Source organism: Gobio gobio, assembly GCF_949357685.1.
Source record: "Gobio gobio genome assembly, chromosome: 18".
NCBI lineage: Eukaryota > Metazoa > Chordata > Actinopteri > Cypriniformes > Gobionidae > Gobio > Gobio gobio.
The window spans coordinates 32,203,142-32,223,531 of NC_137111.1; the positions used below are offsets into that span (position 1 = coordinate 32,203,142).

A 20,390-nucleotide genomic window follows, 5' to 3' on the forward strand; every position below is an offset into this window, starting at 1 on the left:
TAAAAAAGATTCAATTTATTGATCTAAACAGTTGATTTCCATTAACATGTTAAACATTTAAATGACTAATCAAGAGTCAATGAACAATTTAGAGCTAATGTTAAAAATTATTTAACAAAGTTTAATTCTATTAATGTAGCTTATCTGTTATTACACAAAATGACTTGACAACGTTTCTACGGTTCCTTTTTGTGGCTTTTCTTTGTATATATAAAAAAACATATTAGCCATTTCCTTAGGTCAAACAGGCATTTAGTACTAGAGACAAGTACCTAATCTAATTTTACAAAAATGATCTCCTCCTTATTAACAAATTATAGCAACACAAGTTTAACAATTATAATCACCTATTTAGAGAAGCTTGCACAAGGCGATTTACATCCTTTTTATTACATTTTTATGTACAAATACAAGCTACACACAAAGCAAAGCACTTAGATGTGGCTACGTACATAGCCAATTGCTTTCAAACCCAATACTGATATCAAAATTAAATATACAAACTCAGTATTTACCATCATCAAATCAAGAAGTATTAAGAAAGATGTTATGTACAAAATGAGTCTTTTCACTGTGGCCATACATTTTTTTCCTTAACGCAAAGATTCCCAAAATCAGGGAAGCACAATGTGTAGCTAATTCCATGCTTTACATTTGGGGGACAAACAATGGAAAACTAAAGGAAGGAGCATTCAATGACAAAAGTACACTGCCAAATTCCGGCCAGAACTAATGTTCGTATGGCATCTTACAAAGAAGTCAACAGTTTCAGATAAGAAAAGAAGGGACCCCACCCAAAGTTAGTTTAAAAACATGGTTGACCTATTACTTAAAAATCCCTTTTTAGATTATTTAATAAATACGGTTTGCATTGTATGGAGGTCACATGATCTGGAGCACCTTTAATATCTACCATAGGGGTGATCTCTGTAGCCCCCTCGATTAAGTCTTGATGCAGGAGCTTTGAGGTTGGGCCGGGATGATATCCAGTCCTCTTCTGCTAAAAGTAAGATGATTACATTTTCATTTAAAGTATCTTACAGAACATTTGAATTGAACACAAGTGAGATGTTACAAAATAGAGAAGCCTCTTTAAAAGGGTGAAATGCAATGCTATGACGATTCATCAATGTATGGATATAGCTTTTTTTTTTTATCTAAGCATTACAAAATGATAAACTGAGCACCAGCTGATCATCTTACGCATACATTTCAATAATTAGAGCTTCGTTCCCACATCTCATCTTAGGCACATCATATTGCCTCGGTCCATTATCATAGATTTCAGAAATATACAATGTCACTTTGCCCTAATTATCAGTTACCAAAGGCTGAGCAGATGAGGCATGAAATCCTGGCTGAGCTCACAGTATGACCCTGCTGTCATTTAAATACAGTATGTGTCGGGAGCCGATGCTCCATTAGGTTCTCTGAGTGTGATCGCTGGGCCATTGAGGAAACAATCAGCCCGCCTTCAGGGCAAAGAACCTTAACCTTCATTGTTGCTAACTACCGTTTCACAGAGAAAGGAGGAAAAACCATTATACAGCATGACAAAATCCCTTACATTCCAGTATTCTGTGTAATGATCACTACCACACAAACAGCCCTCCCTTACTCACATTATCCTTAATATGTTTCTCCCTTACATCCTTCTCACTGTGAAAAACTATCTCTGATCTTGGCAACTTACAATGATCATATGGAAGCCTGTTTCCGCCTCTGAGTAAAAAAAAAAAAGTACAACATGTAATTGTGAGATAACGGGTTAGTTTTACCCAAAAAAGAAAATTGTGTCATTATTTTCTCCCTCTCATGTCGTTCCAAACCCGTAAGACATTCATTCACAATCTTCGGAACACAATTGAAGATCTTTTTAATAAAATCTGAGAGCTTTCTGCCCCTGTAAAATCCTTTCGGAAAGCTTTCTGTCAGGTAGTAAATACATCATTAAAATAATCCGTGTGAATCCAGTGGTTTAACCTCAATTTTATGAAGCGATGTGAGTGCTTTGTTTGCGAAAAAAAAACATAATTTACGACTTTGTTCACAAAATATGAATCTCCAACTCGTCTTCATGAGAGCACCACGATGCATGTGTGTTGACATGAGGATGTTGTAATGTGAACGTTAGATTCATATTTTGTAAATTAAGTGTTAAATTATGTTTTGTTTTGTTTTTTTTGCGCAAACAAAGCGCTACATAAAATTGAGGTTAAACCACTGGAGTCACATGGATTACTTTTATGACGTCTTTACAACCTTTACAACCTGGGGCTTGAAAGTGCTATTTGTGTCAACGGAGGGACAGAAAGCTCTCAGATTTCGTTAAGAAAAAATCTTAATTTGTGTTCCGAAGATGAACAAAAGTTTTACAGGTTTCAAACGACATGAGTAATTAATGACAGAATTAAAATTTTTAGGTGAACTAACCCTTTAAATATTTGAAATAAAATCACATTGTGATATATATATTCATACTTCGAGAGAAAAAAAAAATCACATTTTGAGATATAAAGTCACACGGCGAGAAGTCACACTTTGATCTACAGTCACATTGTGAGAAATAAAACTCACAATTACTAGAAATAGTCACAAATAAAGTCACAATTGCGATATAAAATCACATTGCTAGAAATAATCAATAATCACAATGAATATATAAAAACATAATGAGACATCATATTGCAAATAATAAAGTTATACTGTGAGATATAACACAGTATAGTCTCACAGTGTGTTGTGTGTTATATCTCACAGTATAACTTTATTTGTACAGTGCGAGATGTAAGGTTGCAGCTGAGAATCAAAGTTACAATTGGGAGAAATGAAGGTGCATCTGTGAGACTTAAAGACACATTGTGCAATATGAAGTCACAAATGCAACAAAGTTCTCATTGTAAGATATAAAGTCACCTTTTTTATTTTACTCTAAAAGGCGGAAATCCATATGATCCTAACTGCCTAATAAGAAAAACACAAAATACAATCTTGGTCTCAAGTCAAAAGGTGGCAAAATATCAAATCATTCCTGTTAACAGAGACACTCCACTGCACAATTTGACACAATGCAAAATGGATGAGCAGGCACATATACAATGGGAAACTGGCATCAGTGGAACACAACAGTCTATGCCAAGAACAGAGGGAATCCTGCATCAAATATAATCCAGACAGGGCACATATTCAAAAGGCAAAGTATGGGCTGAAAGGCCATTCCGACTCCCTTGGTGAGTCTCAGCAATGCCTGAAGCTCTCTACTGGCTCTGGTCCATGATTTCAAGTGCATCTTAAAACCCAGCCCTGAAGCAGACTAGTAAGGTAAGATGGCAGCTGCTGTGTCCTGGGCCTCTGTGATTTAACAACTGGTGAATGCCGCAAGGTGTTTTTCCTTACCTTTAGCTCTGAAACATTTAACAGCAATATGGAAAATGAATGAGGCAAAGAGGTTTCTCACTGGTGTGGGCAATGTGCCATGACTGAGTTTCAGCCCGCCTGCTACGCGAACTACTGCTATGCAAAGAGGATGTTTCTCTTTGTGGTGCATCATTCAAAATGGTTGACCTAAAATCCTAATAGTTTCCTATCGAGCTAAATGGGAAAAAAGTTTGAAATGGAAGTCATGATGCTTTAGCAGAACTGTAGATCAGATACATTTCTTACCATAACTGTTATAGGTTTCGTCATTATTGCCGTGTCCATATTCATAATATTCTGAGACACTGTAGGAGAAAAAAAATATTTCTTATGAGAGATTTTGGAATATTCTGAAAATACGCATTAATTAGCTCATGTTGTGACAAAATGTCATTCAAAATTAAATGTGCACCTTTTCGACTGGTTGCTGTAGTTGTCATCATAGGCCTCATAACTCTGATCATCATATTCCCCGTCATAACCATCATCGTATCCCTGAAATCACAGAAACACAAAAGAATAATCACAGAGGGAGACGTAAGAGGTCTGAATCTGTCTCAAAGCAGTGCTCTAATTGTTTAGAGTTGGAAAATCAATGTTTAATTACACTGCCAAAGGATTTCTCTAATAAATATACTCCCAGAGTGGTGGACTGGCACAGCTGAATCATGTCCAACAGAAAATATTGATCAGTAAGAGACAATTGTCTCATTTGCCATGCCTGAAGACAAATGGACAATGCCTAGGTCGATTCAATATTACAGACAAAAGAAACAATAAACAGATTAAAACTTCATAATCCTACATGACTGGTGTCATCCATACACTTATTATAACTTTTTTTAGAGCCATCACTGACATTGAGAGAAATTATTATCATTACAATGCACAAAGATGGCAATAGCTGAAATCCTTGTACGTGTGGAGACATTTTTTGGACCCCATGAGGAAAATTCAGACTAAATTATGTTTTTTTGAAAATGTAAAATTGCAGAACGTTTTCTGTGGTGGGTAGGTTTAGGGTTAGGCGATAGAATATACAGTATGAAAATCATTATGTCTATGGAAAGTCCCCATAAAACATGAACACGTGTGCGTGTGCGTGTGCGTGTGTGTGTGTTTCACCCAAACACTTCAGACTTTTTGGTCTGTAAAATATATGCAGCATGAAAATTCATCTTTCCTCAAACAAAATTCTTTCATAAGGACCATGAGGTTTTCCAAGTCCCCCTTCAACTAGCAAAATGCCATCAGAATGACATATTCCATAGAGTAGTGTAGTAATAAAAATGATACAACTGATCATTCTGTTCCTTGCTTCTGATGTTGACACAGCGTTACATTCATGCTAAATAATACGCAATATTACAGCTATGACACAATATACCGGATAAACTCCCAAAAATTCATAAATGCTAACTCATAACATCCAGTATTGTGTTTCCATTTTGTTGTTCAGGTAGACGTACTGAAAATGCTTCCATTTTTATTGTGCCTAACCTGTCAGAAAAACCTGAAAAAGCTATTTTGACCCTGCCTATTCCCTTTACATTAAAATTCTGCACAACAGTCTGGTTTTATGAGTATGAAGAAGGATTAGACTAAATGAAAGTCATGGATTATGCCAGGGATTAAGTTGTTCAGGAGATCTAACACACAACTTTCCTTCTATTAGTTTTTCCTCATGCTAATAGGGTCAGGGTTCTGTCCTCTCCCACTAATTGACCAGTTTGTTAACATTGCCTCTTGACAGAGTGTAATGCATATCTTAAGCAGCAGAGTACAGAAGAGGCAGCATGTTTTACTATTTAATGACATATTTCAGAACATGTCAATCACACTAATACCAACAGCTCTCTAAGGAAATACATTTTAGCAGAACAGTGAGAGGTAGTGGCCGACCTTCCCGTTTAATAGGGTCATTTCATCAAGAGCAGGAGTACCTTCCATTTCAACACTCTTGAAAAATGAAGAAGTGTCCTTTTTGTCTGCTATGACATTTAATGAACGAACAGAATAGTTCACCCAAAAATGAACATTTTTTCATAATTTACTCACCCTCATGCCATGTTATGATCTGTTCAATGAACTGTTTGATCCAGAAAGAAAAAGGGTGAGTGAACTATTCCTTTAAAGCGGCAAAACACTACAATGAACACATTCAGATCTTACAGTATGCAGAGGCCTTGCACATCTATGCAAACATTGTGTGACCAGGATATTACTTAGTATATTAACAAAGTGCTGTTTAAAAGGTCCTTGTGTCTGACCTTTCTGACTTTACCATGCACTTACAAGCCACTGCGCATAATTCGAGCAAGCTCTAGTTAATGGTGCTTGATCGTTACATTTCAACACTCATTTGAAAGAGCAATTAACTCTGGTCCTATTGAGCAAGCTAACAGGAAATAAATCAAGTGGTAGAGAGCACTGCAAAAGTAATTAATACAGCAGACAGCCAAAGGTCTTCAATACTCAGCTTCATTATCAATTGACAACCACCAACACCTCTTGACAGTGACTGATCTCTGTGTGGGATGGCAACTGAATATGATTCCTCACTGGAGAGCAGCAAAAGGAAATGAATGGTTGAAAGCGCTTTTTGGCTGTGGCTCCGTCTGCTTATTGAATGAAGTCTCTTTGTCTATCCCTTATTTCTCAACCTATTTTTCAGGCCTAATATTTTCAGTTTGAAGTATGAGCAAACATGGGCTTAAGGCCAGACAGGATGAAGCAGTCTGAAATATACTCACATCCAACAGGCCGTACATCTATTTAATGGTCTGTTCTGATTGTTGCAAATGTTGAAAGGACACATCATTCTTTCAAACATAATCAAAATTGGATTTTAATGCACATCAATTTTATATTAAAGGAAAACTGCAAATTTCAAATTATGGTGTTTAGTGACTAAGAGATTTAATGATGAATTAAAGGCAGGGTAGGCTTTGAGCACGAGCACCACAACTGAAACATCAGCCACCGTTTACAGTTCCTGAACCTGCTTATGCTGCTTTTATGCCATAACTCCTGTTGAAAAACAGCATATGCTGGTTAGGTATGATTTGAAGCATGGCAGCTGGTTTGAGCTGGTTTTGGCTGGTCCTTAGTTGGTCCTGTGCTGGAGCTATTTTCTTATGGCCAGCTTGGGACCAGCAATTGAACAGTTTAAACCAGCTCATGAGCAGCTAAGGACCAGCTTAAACCAGCTGCCATGCTTCAGAACATACCTAATAACCAGCATATGCTGTTTTTTCAACAGGGACTATTGCAATTTGGAAGAGATGGAAACCTGCGACGTTATACGAGTGGTTTGTAACTCGAACTGATGCGTTTCAGTGGCAACACTATCAACGCCAAAATGAATATGCAGCAGTCAGGTGGTACAGGTCAGTGCTCTTTAAACGGTGGATGTTATGTGCTTTGAGACATGAGGTAGTTTAACGCCGTCTCCCGTGATGCTTTTGTTTGCTCCCTGCTGTCATGTGTTTTGAAGTAGGCATTGCTTTAGGCACAGCTCTCTGAAGGGAGGGTGGGATCTTATGCTTTCAGAGCTAGCGTGCTATTGCTAGCCTCTCCAAAAAATGCCTACCCTACCTTTAAGTCCCTGTCCACACGAATACGTGTCCACAGGTATTTTCAAAAGCACCGCTTTTTCTATGCGGTTTGGCTGTTTGTCCACACGCAAATGCAGTATCCGGACACAGAAACCAAACTTTTTTGAAAACAGGGTGAAGATTTTTATAAACTCTGGTTGCAGTGTTGTCGTGTGGACAGTGAAACCGGAGATTTTGGCTTGTTACGTCAAAACCAGCAATAACCTTTTTCCTGGCTTCTGATTGGCCAACATGGCTTTACGGTTATTATATTGCCACCTGTTGGTTTGGCATGCTCTTGACAGCGCTTCATAGCGTGTTTTTGCGTTTTCATGTCATTTTGATACAAAAACTCTATTTATAAAAAAACCTGTGTACGTGTGGACTAAGCCTAAGCATGTTCAGTTAACCACAGTTTATAAGAATAAGGAGAATGAAAACAAGTATCCTTCCATTAGTTTTTCCTCATGCTAATAGGGTCAGGGTTCTGTCCTATCCCACTAATTGACCGGTTTGTTAAAATTGCCTCTTAATAGAGTGCTATGCATATCTTAAGCAGCAGAGTACAGAAGAGACAGCATGTTTTACTATTTAATGACTCAACTAGAGCTTTGGTATTTGCTCTTATCATTGGTGTCAAACTGTGTTTGGATTCATAGCATTAAGGTAAACATTCACTAGTCAAAACCGCTCGACCAACCTTTAGGAAATAAATAACCACACAATTAAGTAGTATATTAAATGAACTTGGATCATGAATGTCACTAATCAGCTGCTCTCCGAGTACCCCATACATTTTCATACAAATATGTCAATTACCATGTGTTGTTCCATATGTGGAGAAATCATTACATATTCAGGAGCACAAGATTTCAAGAAAACAGATTTCACTGAACAGTCTTTTCTTTAAGCAAAGATTATTGTCTGTGACCAGGAGTCAGTTTTTAATTTAATTTATTCCACAGAATTAAAATATCTTACTACTTACCACCTGGAAATGCAAATAATTGATGTCTATTCATTTATGATAACAGCTTGCTGAATTGTTAACACTTTCCACCAACTCAAGAACAACCACATGAATATTTATAGAGCTAAAATAACAATTTAGAGAATCCTGAACGCATAGGATCTGCCTGAAAAGCACAGTGATTTGCCAGTACTAAGAAGGTGGCAGCAGAAATGTATGGAGGGAGCTTTGTAATAAACCAGGACTGTTTATTGCCAAAGATCTCACAGTATAAATATAGGAGCACTTTTTATTTGTTACATAAACTTTTACAATCACCCAAATAAAAGAACTAATTCAAGCTGATGACAGACAAGTAGGCTATTATTTCTAACCTTCAGAAGCCGCAATTCGTGTAACAGAGCAATCTACTTTGCATTTGCGAATCATGTTGTAATAATTTTTAATAGGAGTTATTTATGCACGACAAGGAGCTCTGATTCAGTAATCACTGACCAGTAAATATACTGTTGCAGTTGCTCATAGAAAGCATAAGGCCTGATATTTGCATGCACTGTACGCATCAATTTAACCACTGCAAGCTATATAGCTCATGATATTTCCACAGCAAAAGCCCAAGTGCTACTTTTCCCTATTTTTTATGCAGCTCTCAGACCTGAAATAATATGCAGAGCCTCTAGGCATTTCACATACTTCTCTTCAGCAGGAAATTATTAAACTTCTTCTCGAGGTGTATGTCGTACATCTGTTTTATTAAACGAGGGAGTTCTGCATGAAGAATTCCATTTCAATAATTAGTTCACCTCAAAAATGTCAAGTCAGCGGTGTAAGCGAGCCCATTGTTAAAAAACAATTACAGCCGCGGTGAGAACCGTGCGAGTGAAGCCTTTTCGCAACATTCTATTTTGCACGTTGAATCGGCACTTGCCACATGAAGTGGTGTGTGATTGTGTGTCTAAGAGCTTTACTGTGATATCCGAGACACTCAAAGGCTTCTTTCAAAGTCATTGACCCTTTTCATTTATTTATCCACACTGAGATGGTTGTGACCTTAGAACGCATACTGTATGCTTTTTAATTGGATTTTCGAACAGTTAATACTTTAAAACAGTATATTATGGATGGAAAATTAAAATTCTAAGGTGTTTTCAGGAGTGTAGTCCCTAACTTAAAGGGTTACTTTAACACAAAAATGAAAATTCTGTCATTATTTACTCATCCATGTCGTCCCAAACCCATAAGACTTTTGTTAATCTTCGAAACACAAATTATATACATACATATGCAAACACAATGTATTATATACATACATATATAAACACACATATATATATATATGTATATATATATCAGAGACATAATCTAAAAAAAAAATATCCAGAAATCACAATGTATGCTTTTTTAACTATTTATTTGTATGATTCAGCTGCAAATAAGTATTTGAACACCTGAGAAAATCAATGTTAATATTTGGTACAGTAGCCTTTGTTTGCAATTACAGAGGTCAAAAGTTTCCTGTAGTTTTTCACCAGGTTTGCACACACTGCAGGAGGGATTTTGGCCCACTCCTCCACACAGATCTTCTCTAAATCAGTCAGGTTTCTGGCCTGTCGCTGAGAAACACAGAGTTTGAGCTCCCTCCAAAGATTCTCTATTGGGTTTAGGTCTGGAGACTGGCTAGGCCACGCCATAACCTTGATATGCTTCTTACAGAGCCACTCCTTGGTTATCCTGGCTGTGTGCTTCGGGCCATTGTCATGTTGGAAGACCCAGCCTCGACCCATCTTCAATGCTCTAACTGAGGGAAGGAGGTTGTTCCCCAAAATCTCGCAATACATGGCCCCGGTCATCCTCTCCTTAATACAGTGCAGTCGCCCCGTCCCATGTGCAGAAAAACACCCCCAAAGCATGATGCTACCACCCCCATGCTTCACAGTAGGGATGGTGTTCTTGGGATGGTACTCATCATTCTTCTTCCTCCAAACACGTTTAGTGGAATTATGACCAAAAAGTTATATTTTGGTCTTATCTGACCACATGACTTTCTCCCATGACTCCTCTGGATCATCCAAATGGTCATTGGCAAACTTAAGACGGGCCTGGACATGTGCTGGTTTAAGCAGGGGAACCTTCCGTGCCATGCATGATTTCAAACCATGACGTCTTAGTGTATTACCAACAGTAACCTTGGAAAAGGTAGTCCCAGCTCTTTTTAGGTCATTGACCAGCTCCTCCCGTGTAGTTCTGGGCTGATTTCTCACCTTTCTTAGGATCATTGAGACCCCACGAGGTGAGATCTTGCATGGAGCCCCAGTCCGAGGGAGATTGACAGTCATGTTTAGCTTCTTCCATTTTCTAATGATTGCTCCAACAGTGGACCTTTTTTCCACCAAGCTGCTTGGCAATTTCCCCGTAGCCCTTTCCAGCCTTGTGGAGGTGTACAATTTTGTCTCTAGTGTCTTTGGACAGCTCTTTGGTCTTGGCCATGTTAGTAGTTGGATTCTTACTGATTGTATGGGGTGGACAGGTGTCTTTATGCAGCTAACGACCTCAAACAGGTGCATCTAATTTAGGATAATAAATGGAGTGGAGGTGGACATTTTAAAGGCAGACTAACAGGTCTTTGAGGGTCAGAATTCTAGCTGATAGACAGGTGTTCAAATACTTATTTGCAGCTGTATCATACAAATAAATAGTAAAAAAATCATACATTGTGATTTCTGGATTTTTTTTTTAGATTCTGTCTCTCACAGTGGACATGCACCTACGATGACAATTTCAGACCCCTCCATGATTTCTAAGTGGGAGAACTTGCAAAATAGCTGGGTGTTCAAATACTTATTTTCCTAATAATGGCAAACGGATGCTCAAACGTGCTTTCTTGACTTCAGAAGACTTGGATTAAACCGCTCAATTCATATGGATATCTTTATAAAAAAATTTAAGTGTCATGGTGGAATGGGTAAAATTTTAGTGGGACAGAAATCACTAAGGTTTCATTAAAAATATAATTGTTTGTGATTCAAAGATGGACGGAACTCTGATGGGTTTGGAAGGACTGAAGGGTGAGTAAATAAAGAAATTTTTTTGGTGAATTATCCATTTAAATTTGGAGTAGTGTGCCCACATCCAAAATTGGGAAGGTCCTTGGTCAGAAAATGTCAAAAAAGAAAGAAAAAAGGCACCCTCTTTATCTGCTGAGCTCCCATGAAACTTAAATAAAATAGCAATGTTTCGAATAAACAAGGTCTTCGTCAGGCAATAAGAACAACATCAAGGGATTTTATATATACATAGTAAACCCCCTCAGCTGATAAAAGACAAGGGCAATAAGCAAACTAGCCAAACTATCCAGTGTTATCCAAAATAATTGAAAAAAAAAAAAATTATTGCTCTCAAACAGCTTTCCACATCTGCGATTGATCAAGATAAGCAGATATCCCCACCCCAATCTAACACCATTGGTCAAGACCCTGTTTCTATGCTAGGCTGGTCAAGATAATCCTACACAATCACCTACAAATGACTTATGGTCACTCTGCAATGCATATTAAGATGGAATAGGAGAACGTATTTTAACATCAAACAACATACAAACAATGGCCAACAGATAAGAAAAACTGGATAATTGCAAATCTTTAGCTTTAAACATTATTTTAAAATGTTAGAGCACAGATATCCGTCTAGTTTTCTACTAAGCCACATTCAGAGGTTTGTTTATTTTGTGGGGGGAAAAAACGGGGCATTAGCTCATAGACGACTGTTGGACTGGTTTGTAGAAGAGTGAAGAGCCCTTTGAGAAAGCACTTGTGATCTTTGAGTAAAGCTGTTGTGCTGAGAGGGAGAGGAGGAGGCAGTCTGGCACGGCTCAGCTGATATACATAAGAGCTGTGATTAACTGGATTCAAATGCTCACCAACAAAAAGAGCAGAACATTACCAAACAACAGTGGATATTCATGTGTCTTTCATTTTATACAACGTGGATGACACCAAAGTTTGTATAAAAGCAGAGAGCTAATCCATCAGAAAACTGCCTGACTCTTTCTATTAAACATATACGGGTATATACACACACACACACACACACACACACACACACACACACACACACACACACACACACACACACACACACACACACACACACACACACACACACACACACACACACACACACACACACACACACACACACACACACACACACACACACACACACACACACACACACACACACACACACACACACACACACACACACACACACACACACACACACACAATCATATTCTTTCCTCAACATTATCAGTCATTTATAGTCCATTAAGCCAGTGAATAAATGACTATTTAATTAAAGAATATAACTGGTAGTGCATATTATTTTAAGGGTTTGGATAAATATCCTTTGCACAGATGTAGACATTATTCTGTAATGCAGTTTTTTATTTATCAATCAAAAATCCTCTCCAACTTTACCAAGCTTATTATTTATATATTACACAGGGTTCCCACTCTTTTATGAACACCAGATTCAAGGACTTTTTAAAGCACCGTTTATTTTAAATCAAGCACAATAAATATGATAAAGGAGGGTGTGTTACTGCCAATATATCAAATACCTACTTTGCCTGTGTCTACACTAAAGCATATACTGACAACTAAAATACAAAATACAATGAGGAAAGAGGCTGGTGTACAAGATGAAGTTTGCAGCTCTTATTCCTGCTTTTAACATTTATTTCACACAAGTTTTAGTTCTTTTTTATAAATCATTACTTTAAAAACATCAAAATATAGAGATAATATTGTATACATGAATTTTCCAATTAAATGAAAAGATATGGACAAGTTAATTGTTAGGCATTAAAAATATCCAAAATTATTTATTAAATCACCTGTACATGTACCTTTTTAAAAATAAATTTGAAGGCTTTTAAGACCTGCACATATATTATATTTAACATATATAATTGCTGCCGTAATAACAGCCCATTTCAAATGTTTACGTGCTTTTCTTCTTTTTATTTTTTGAGCGGTGATGAAATATTGCTCTTGTAAATACTTTCCAGCATTTCAGTAATGAAAGTCTAGATCTTTAAAATGCATCCAAATTACAGCAAAGCGCAACCATACGGTGGCCTGCTGTGGTCAAAAAGGATATAAACAGTGAATTTTGAAGTGATCTCATCTTGAAAAGTCAGATGTGGATTCAGACGGCAATTAAATGACCACATGACCTTGGTGTTTGTCAAAAAACAGTAGGTAATTCGGACAGGGATTTTAACGCGGGTGGTGGGAGAAAAACTCTGACATTCTGGATTTGGGCGGCAATAAAATCACCTACTAGCCCTTGTCAATGATGAAAACACCTTATGACCTCATGAGAAACAATTACCATCCGAATAGGGCTTTTGACTGTAGATGGCGCTTATGGAACAGCAGAAATATATTGAAATAGCTTCCTCCCGTAATGCTGTTTTGTTCTGGCTTTGGCTATTTTTTGGCTATTATACTTTTTAATATATGTTATATTTATTCATTATTTATTTATATTTAAATAAAATACAGTAGAAAGTATATAAACCAACTGTCCTACAATGTCAATCATTTAATGCATTCAAAACATATATTTAAAACTTCATATTCAAAACAGGTTGGGTCTTAGTAAATTTAGCTTAATGTAGAAGAATTTTGATTATTATGATTATGCAAATCAACAGTGTATTCATTATCTAGTTATATATCAGCATTCAGCATCAAACCTTCCCATGATTGTTTGATATTAATAATAATAATAATAATAATAAATGTTATTTGTACTGCACTTTACTGTAATATAACTTTTAATCGGGCAAATGTAATATGATTCAGATTCAGAAAGATATTGAATCCTCTAAAATTATTCTTATCAATGAAATGTGAATAGGTAATACAAGATACAATTTTCAGATTCAAATCTCTCTCTCTATGTGTATCATGTACTGTATATACAATTAAAAAAGACATGAAGATATACACGTGTTTAACCACAAATAACAATTGGAATTCTCAAATTTTCTAGGGATTGAGACATTTTCGAGGTCGAAGATGGGCAAGGTTAGATTTTGAAAGGTGCTCCTAGTGAACTACTCATTTTTTAGTCTACTTTCTTCCACCTGCCTACCCAAGACCCAATTACTCACAGAAATATGTCCACGTTTTCCATGTCTCCCGTAATACAGAGGCTCTCCAGCAGAACTCAATTCACGCTGGTAATGAGTCTGTACTCTAACATTTCCCCATGCAGACAGACCAATCTGCCACAGCGCTACACATATAGGACTTTTGCATTAGGCAAAAGCTCAGAGGGAATCGAATCCATGAGATATTGCTTTTTTCATTAGGTTGGAGTTTGACGTTCACTTGGCTGAGAATTCTCAAAAATAACCTTGTGCACACCTGGGTGCAAAAGTCTGCAATGTGGAGGTGTTGTCCACTATTTAATAACATTTGTAATAATAATGATAATAATAATCATAATTATAATAGTGAAAGTGATAGTCAAACTCATCGCCACCCTCAGATAACGGCCAATGGAGTGAGCAGATGCTTTTCTTTTTTGGACCACATAGCTTTCCTTTACAGTATGTCAACATGTGGACTAACATCTTATGGCATTAAATCTGTCAGAGTGGGTTCTGTCTCCACTGATTCATTCAACCTTTGGTAAATAGAAAGGCTATTTTGTTAGGTTTTTTTTGGTGTTTTTTGAGTGTGTACGTGTGTTTGTGTGATTGTATAAGCAAGACTTTCAGTAATAAACATCAACTCAACTTTGGTCATATACAGTATAACATCAGCAAATGTTCACCAAGAATGCACCCCATTTAACTAAAACACGTAAACACTCAAAAAAAAAAAAAAAATGTTTCACTGAATTTTCACTTACGTAGTCATCATATGATTTGTGTGTGGCCTGCAGTAGCGAGGCTCTGTATCCAGGGGTCCCTGTAGTTCCTCTGGTCCGGGGTGCAGAGACTCCTCTGGCTAATGTGGGTGTGGTGGAGGAGGTGCGCGTACCCACAGTTCCTCTGGGAGCTGCTGCCCCTCGTCCAGGAGGAGCGGATGGAGCTGCCCCTCCTCGACCTCTAAAAACATAAGAAAATGGAATATGATTTTTTTTTTTGCACAAAATGTTTCTGCATAAAAATATTAGTATTAGTATCCATGAACCAATATGCCAATAATGTCAATAATTTAATGGCATTAAACAAACTTGACTTCATATTCAAAACAGCTTGGTGCCTATGTACATTTAGCTTAATGTGTATCAATTTTGATTCTTCTGAATATGCAATTTACAGTGTAGCCATTATCTTAGGCACTTTGGTAAAAGTGCTAATTTGACTGTAGTCTATCACCAAATGTATCCATAATTGTTTGACATTACTGTATTCTAACTGTTCTGCAGAACTACATGCAGTGACAGCACTATGCAAAATTAGTGCAGCACAACTCCAGTGTTTACAGATGAAAAATTAGCATTTTGTGTGAAGTCATTTGCTGCAGTGCTATAATAGTGAGCTGCTGTTAGCTAGTGTTTTCATCACAGACAGCCTATTAAAGCCCTGTGAACCATGAGCTTTCAAAGCTATTGCAATATTCACTGCCTCAGCACTGCCTTGTTTCACAGCACTGCTCTGGTTACACACTATAACTGTGGCAGTGAAGCATGCCATCAAAAACCAAACTGTAGAACACATTGTTTCATTCAGTACGATGAGAGACAGCTTTATTTTGATCTACGGTTGTGCTGCTACTGTTTTTAGGATGAATCAAGGGGTAAAGTTGCCTGTTTCTGGAGTATTATTCGACCTGGTTACAGTTGCAACATGGCAGATGGAGTTGGCAACGTTGGTGAATGGCAGATGTCTCGGTCTGTCCAGATCCACATTCGGTCTATCCAAATCCAAAGATCCTACAGAGACTAATGGCCTCATCAGTGTTGTTTTGGCCATGCTGATTTGTGGTAATGACTTCTCAGGGCACCACAAGGAGCACATCAAGGAGAAGAGGCACTTTATAGCTGTATCCGCCAGAAACAGAAATATCATATTTTGAATCTATTATTACTACCTGAGGTAACGCAAGCTGTCGTTGTTGTGGGAGAATCCAAGAGGGATCTTCACAGGCTGCAGCAAGCCAGAACAAGTGCAGTGTGGAATTGATGAAATAAACATTAAAGATGGTGTAAATAATGTATGATGGTATATATAAGTTATGCTTTTGATGAGAACAATTAAAGCTTCACCTGCTAACCTGATTAATAACACTGAACCTCAGGGCACTTTCATGATCCAACAGAGCGCAGATGTTTGGGAGTGAAAACTGGGCGTCTGTTAGGGTTGTTAACAGTCAGAGTCAAAGCGGTTAACTTGGATGGCTTCAGTTTCATGAGAAACACTGATTGAGAATATTTTTTTATGATATTTTATTGTACTTTTTTTGTGCTGCGTTAACGTGAGACTCTTATCGGGCGATAAAAAAAATATCGCCATTAATCTATTCTCAAAGTTGGGTTGGGAGCTGGGTCTATACTACGCAAGCTATGATGACTTTCACCTTGATATTTTAGCGCGGATGTATACCTAGCCGAATTACACTGTGGGGGCGAGAGAACGAACCTGTGTGTATGCCTGCTAGTGTTAAATATCGATATTTCGCTATGTATCGATACTGAAATATCTGAAACGATATGATACTCATTTCCTACAGTATCGATATATCAGCTGCGCTCTCCTCTCCTCTCCGACCAACAGCGAGTTGACACGCACCCGCCTCCTCTCATTCAGTCCGTTTAATCCTCTGAACATTGCGAACGGGTGTTCTGCTGGATTTTTCCTCATGACCGCGTGTTAGTATTGGTGTGACTGGTCTGAATTTCGCGCGGGGTTGCACATAACGTTAATTCTACTGATTCCCGCAGATTTCGCGCTCGCATCTGAAACGCACACACACATACCGCAATAAAGCCGTCTCTGACATACAGGTGCAAAAATGAGCTCCTTTTTCCAGTTTATTAATGGTCAAATACACTCAAAAATGTCTCAATGCCCATCTTGGTGAGTTTTAACGTAAAGACAGTCATAACCAGCTCACAGGAACAGTGGGATCCATGCGTGCATCAGGTCTTAAAGGGACAGAAGTTATTTATTATTCAAACTACAAAAAGACAAACGATCACTTACGAGCACACATACTCCGAATGCCTTCGGCAGAATTCAAATGAGCCATTTTAATCTAGATTAATTCCAAGATTACAGTGAGATTAATCTAGATTAAAAAAATTAATCTATGCCCACCACTAATTTTTTAAAAAATGAAATCAGATGTTTCTATCTTTAAGAAATCTTCCAAATTTCTTGTTTCGTGTTCCGTCATACATTTTTGGAACGACATGAAGATGAATAAATGATGCATATTTGGGTGAGTTATTCCTTCAAGGTTTCTATGATTCTTCAGAGTGGTGGTGAGGTGAAATGACTGTACCGTGTGGAGGTTGTGGAGGTCAGACGTAAGCTACGTCCTCGTGCGGTTCTTCCTCGGCTTGGGTCATCTGAACCATTTAAATAGGAGAGCTCACGAAGCTGCTCCTGCCTGATCTCATCATTGTAATCCTGTGGGAGGAAAAAAAAAAAACTGCCATAAAAAATACATTTATATACTAAGGTAAAGGTGTTGTATGTGCACCTCCTCTGACATGCTTCTCTTCAACCACTGCAAAAAGAAATGATCCCGTTGGATGCACAGAGCTTCAAATGCATTGCCAGACAACCAGAACGTTGGCAGGGAATGTTAAATATACAGCCAGAAAGTTTTGCTGACTTCAAACTAAAAAAAAATCAAATGTGGAGGACAAGAAACTGTTTTGCATACATACTGACAAAACGGCACCATATGACACGCACTCCAACTGAAAATATGGTGTAGAAATGAGGTACCGTGATGCACACATATCTTTCATTTAGAGTAAGAGGAATGATAGAGGCAGGAGAAAAATAGAGCACTGGCTTATTAACTTTGTTTGACATCAGCTATCAGTGCATTGTTGTGAAAGAATAATTCCACTTTCTGCATTTATAAAGTCCCTCTCTCATTTGATTGAACATGACAGGGCCCTGAATCACAAGGACGATTACAGAGTGGATAGCGCTTATTTTATTATCATGTCGCTGCCACAGGCAGATAAACGGAGCCTCATTTCCACCAGCCACTTATTTCCCTTCCTGTTTGGCACAACTGCTGTGTACAGGCAAATATCAGACATGGCAGCTAAAGGAGAGTGGCCTTTCCACAGAGATATGCTCAACAATCAATAAAGATTGCATTAGAGCTGCTTCTGTACATCCTGCACATGCTTGTACATTGTTACATTAAGAGTAGAGAAAATTTAGAAATAGAGTATAAAAATATATTAATACTCTATTACACTGCATGTTCAGAAGAACAAACTTAAAAAAAAAATTTGTTAACAAATATCTGTGATTATGGAAAAAGAAAAAAATATACAGCACTGCGCAAAAGTCTTTAGGCACATTAGTATTTTCACCAACAAAAAAGGCTTTAAGCCAGTTATTTATATCTTTTGCTGTAGTGTGGTAGTAGGAAATATCAGTTAACATTTCCAAACATTCCTTTTGCCATTAATTGTAATAATCCAGTGAGATTTTTGTATGCACCAGGAGTCTGACAACAGCCGGTATGATCCATGCAGAGTTCTGTTCTCATCATCATTGACAAATATCAGTGATTACATGAAGAAACAGAAAAACCTGAGACAGACAGTTCCAGAAGAACTGTGGCAATATCTCCAAGACGCTTGAAGAAACCTACATCCAAAGCTACCTGATAAACTATATGTACCAAGTGTACCTGGGACAAAAGCTGTTTTAAACGCTTTAGTTAGTCACACCAAATATTGATTTTATTTAATATAAGTTAATTGATAAATAAAATCTATTTATGACTTTATTTTTTGAAAGCATCCTAGCTTAACAACATTTTTACACAAGTGCCTAAAACGTTTCACAGTATACTGTAGCTTTGGAAGTGTCTTGGAGACGTTGCTGCAGTTCTTCTGGATTTAGTCTGTCTCAGTTTTTTGTGTTTCTTCTTGTAATCCCAGATGGACTCGATGATAATGAGATCAGATCTCTGCGTGGATCATATTGGCTGTCGTCAGACTCCTTGTGCATACAAATATCTTACTGGATTAGTACAATTAATGGTGGCAAAAGAAATGGGGGGGGGGGGGGGGTCCCACCGTCCTCTGAAGATCCTCTTAGTAGCTACAGAGACAATCACCAAGGAAATCCAAGACCCAGTGTTAGGAATTTTGATAGCTTCTATACCAGATTGAAAGGGGGGAGGTGTGGGTAAGTGAGGGGAAGTGCATGGCGTTTGTGCTTGGATCAGCGCTAGCGAGGTTTTCCCAGTTGCCAGGGAAGCCCATGTCGTAGCACCTACACAGTCTGACTACATTCCTTGCCTTGAGAAATTAGGGCAACACACGGACAGACAGAAATGTATTTCATACTGATCAGATGTAATGAGCATTCTGATGGATTCATTATGTAGAGTGTCTCGTGGTGAAGCTAATTATGTTCTGAATCATATTTAATAACAGCGGTAATGCATTGATTCGGGATACAAACAGTGAGTCTTAGAAACACCAGGTCAAATTGCGTCCAGTCAGCCGGTCAAGCCAAAAACAAATAGAAAGAACTTGTTTTTGTCCATTTTTGTCACTATTATAATTTAGTCCTTGCATCATCTCATGTATTAATGGTATGTGGAGAATTCCTCCTACAAAAACTAACCAGTTTCTTTCTTAATGAGACTACAGTCAATAGACGTACAGTGCTCCCGCTGAGGATAACCCACTCACACCTACTGAAGATGCTGAATTTTGCATGATTCACTCTTTTTCTGTGGCAATGTGTGAGGTTGCATAATCGTATTCACATAATGGGCTTTCTGTAGGCCTTATCAACAAAGGTTTGGGCCTATCAGTACAAGCTTCAAAGGTGTATTGTTTGTTTGTTTTTGAAAGACATGTTAACCATAGCTAAACTGGAATTATAAAATTCACTCAATGGAATTTCACAATTCATAGAGCAATTTCATCAGCTACAGGTAATCTATGTGTGGCTTTGTTGTATGAGAATAATTCCAGCAGATGTTGAAACATGGATTTTCTCACATCCAGACACAAGAGCATCACCAATGGCAGGTAATGATGTTGAGTGAGGTGTTCTGGCTCACAGCCTTGTGTTCCAATTCATCCCAGAGGTTAGGTGTTCAGATCTGAGCATGGTGCAGGTCAGTCAAATCCTTCCACACTACACTCAGTAAAACATTTCTTAA

General features: G+C 37.8%; 1 protein-coding gene across 2 annotated transcripts in view; it reads right to left on the reverse strand.

The window, feature by feature from the left end:
• khdrbs2 (KH domain containing, RNA binding, signal transduction associated 2) overlaps nt 1–20,390 on the reverse strand; it is a 64,107-nt gene continuing 43,717 nt past the window's right edge. The window contains exons 5-9 of one of the 2 annotated variants that reach the window (XM_079842210.1): nt 17,514–17,641; nt 14,914–15,112; nt 3,830–3,912; nt 3,664–3,722; nt 1–1,000 (exon numbers count right to left, since the gene is read on the reverse strand). In XM_079842210.1, the coding sequence (XP_079698336.1) occupies nt 903–1,000; nt 3,664–3,722; nt 3,830–3,912; nt 14,914–15,112; nt 17,514–17,641 (567 nt within the window). In that variant the 3' untranslated portion in view covers nt 1–902. The remainder of the gene's footprint in view (nt 1,001–3,663; nt 3,723–3,829; nt 3,913–14,913; nt 15,113–17,513; nt 17,642–20,390) is intronic. The other variant, XM_079842211.1, reaches the window with a different exon arrangement.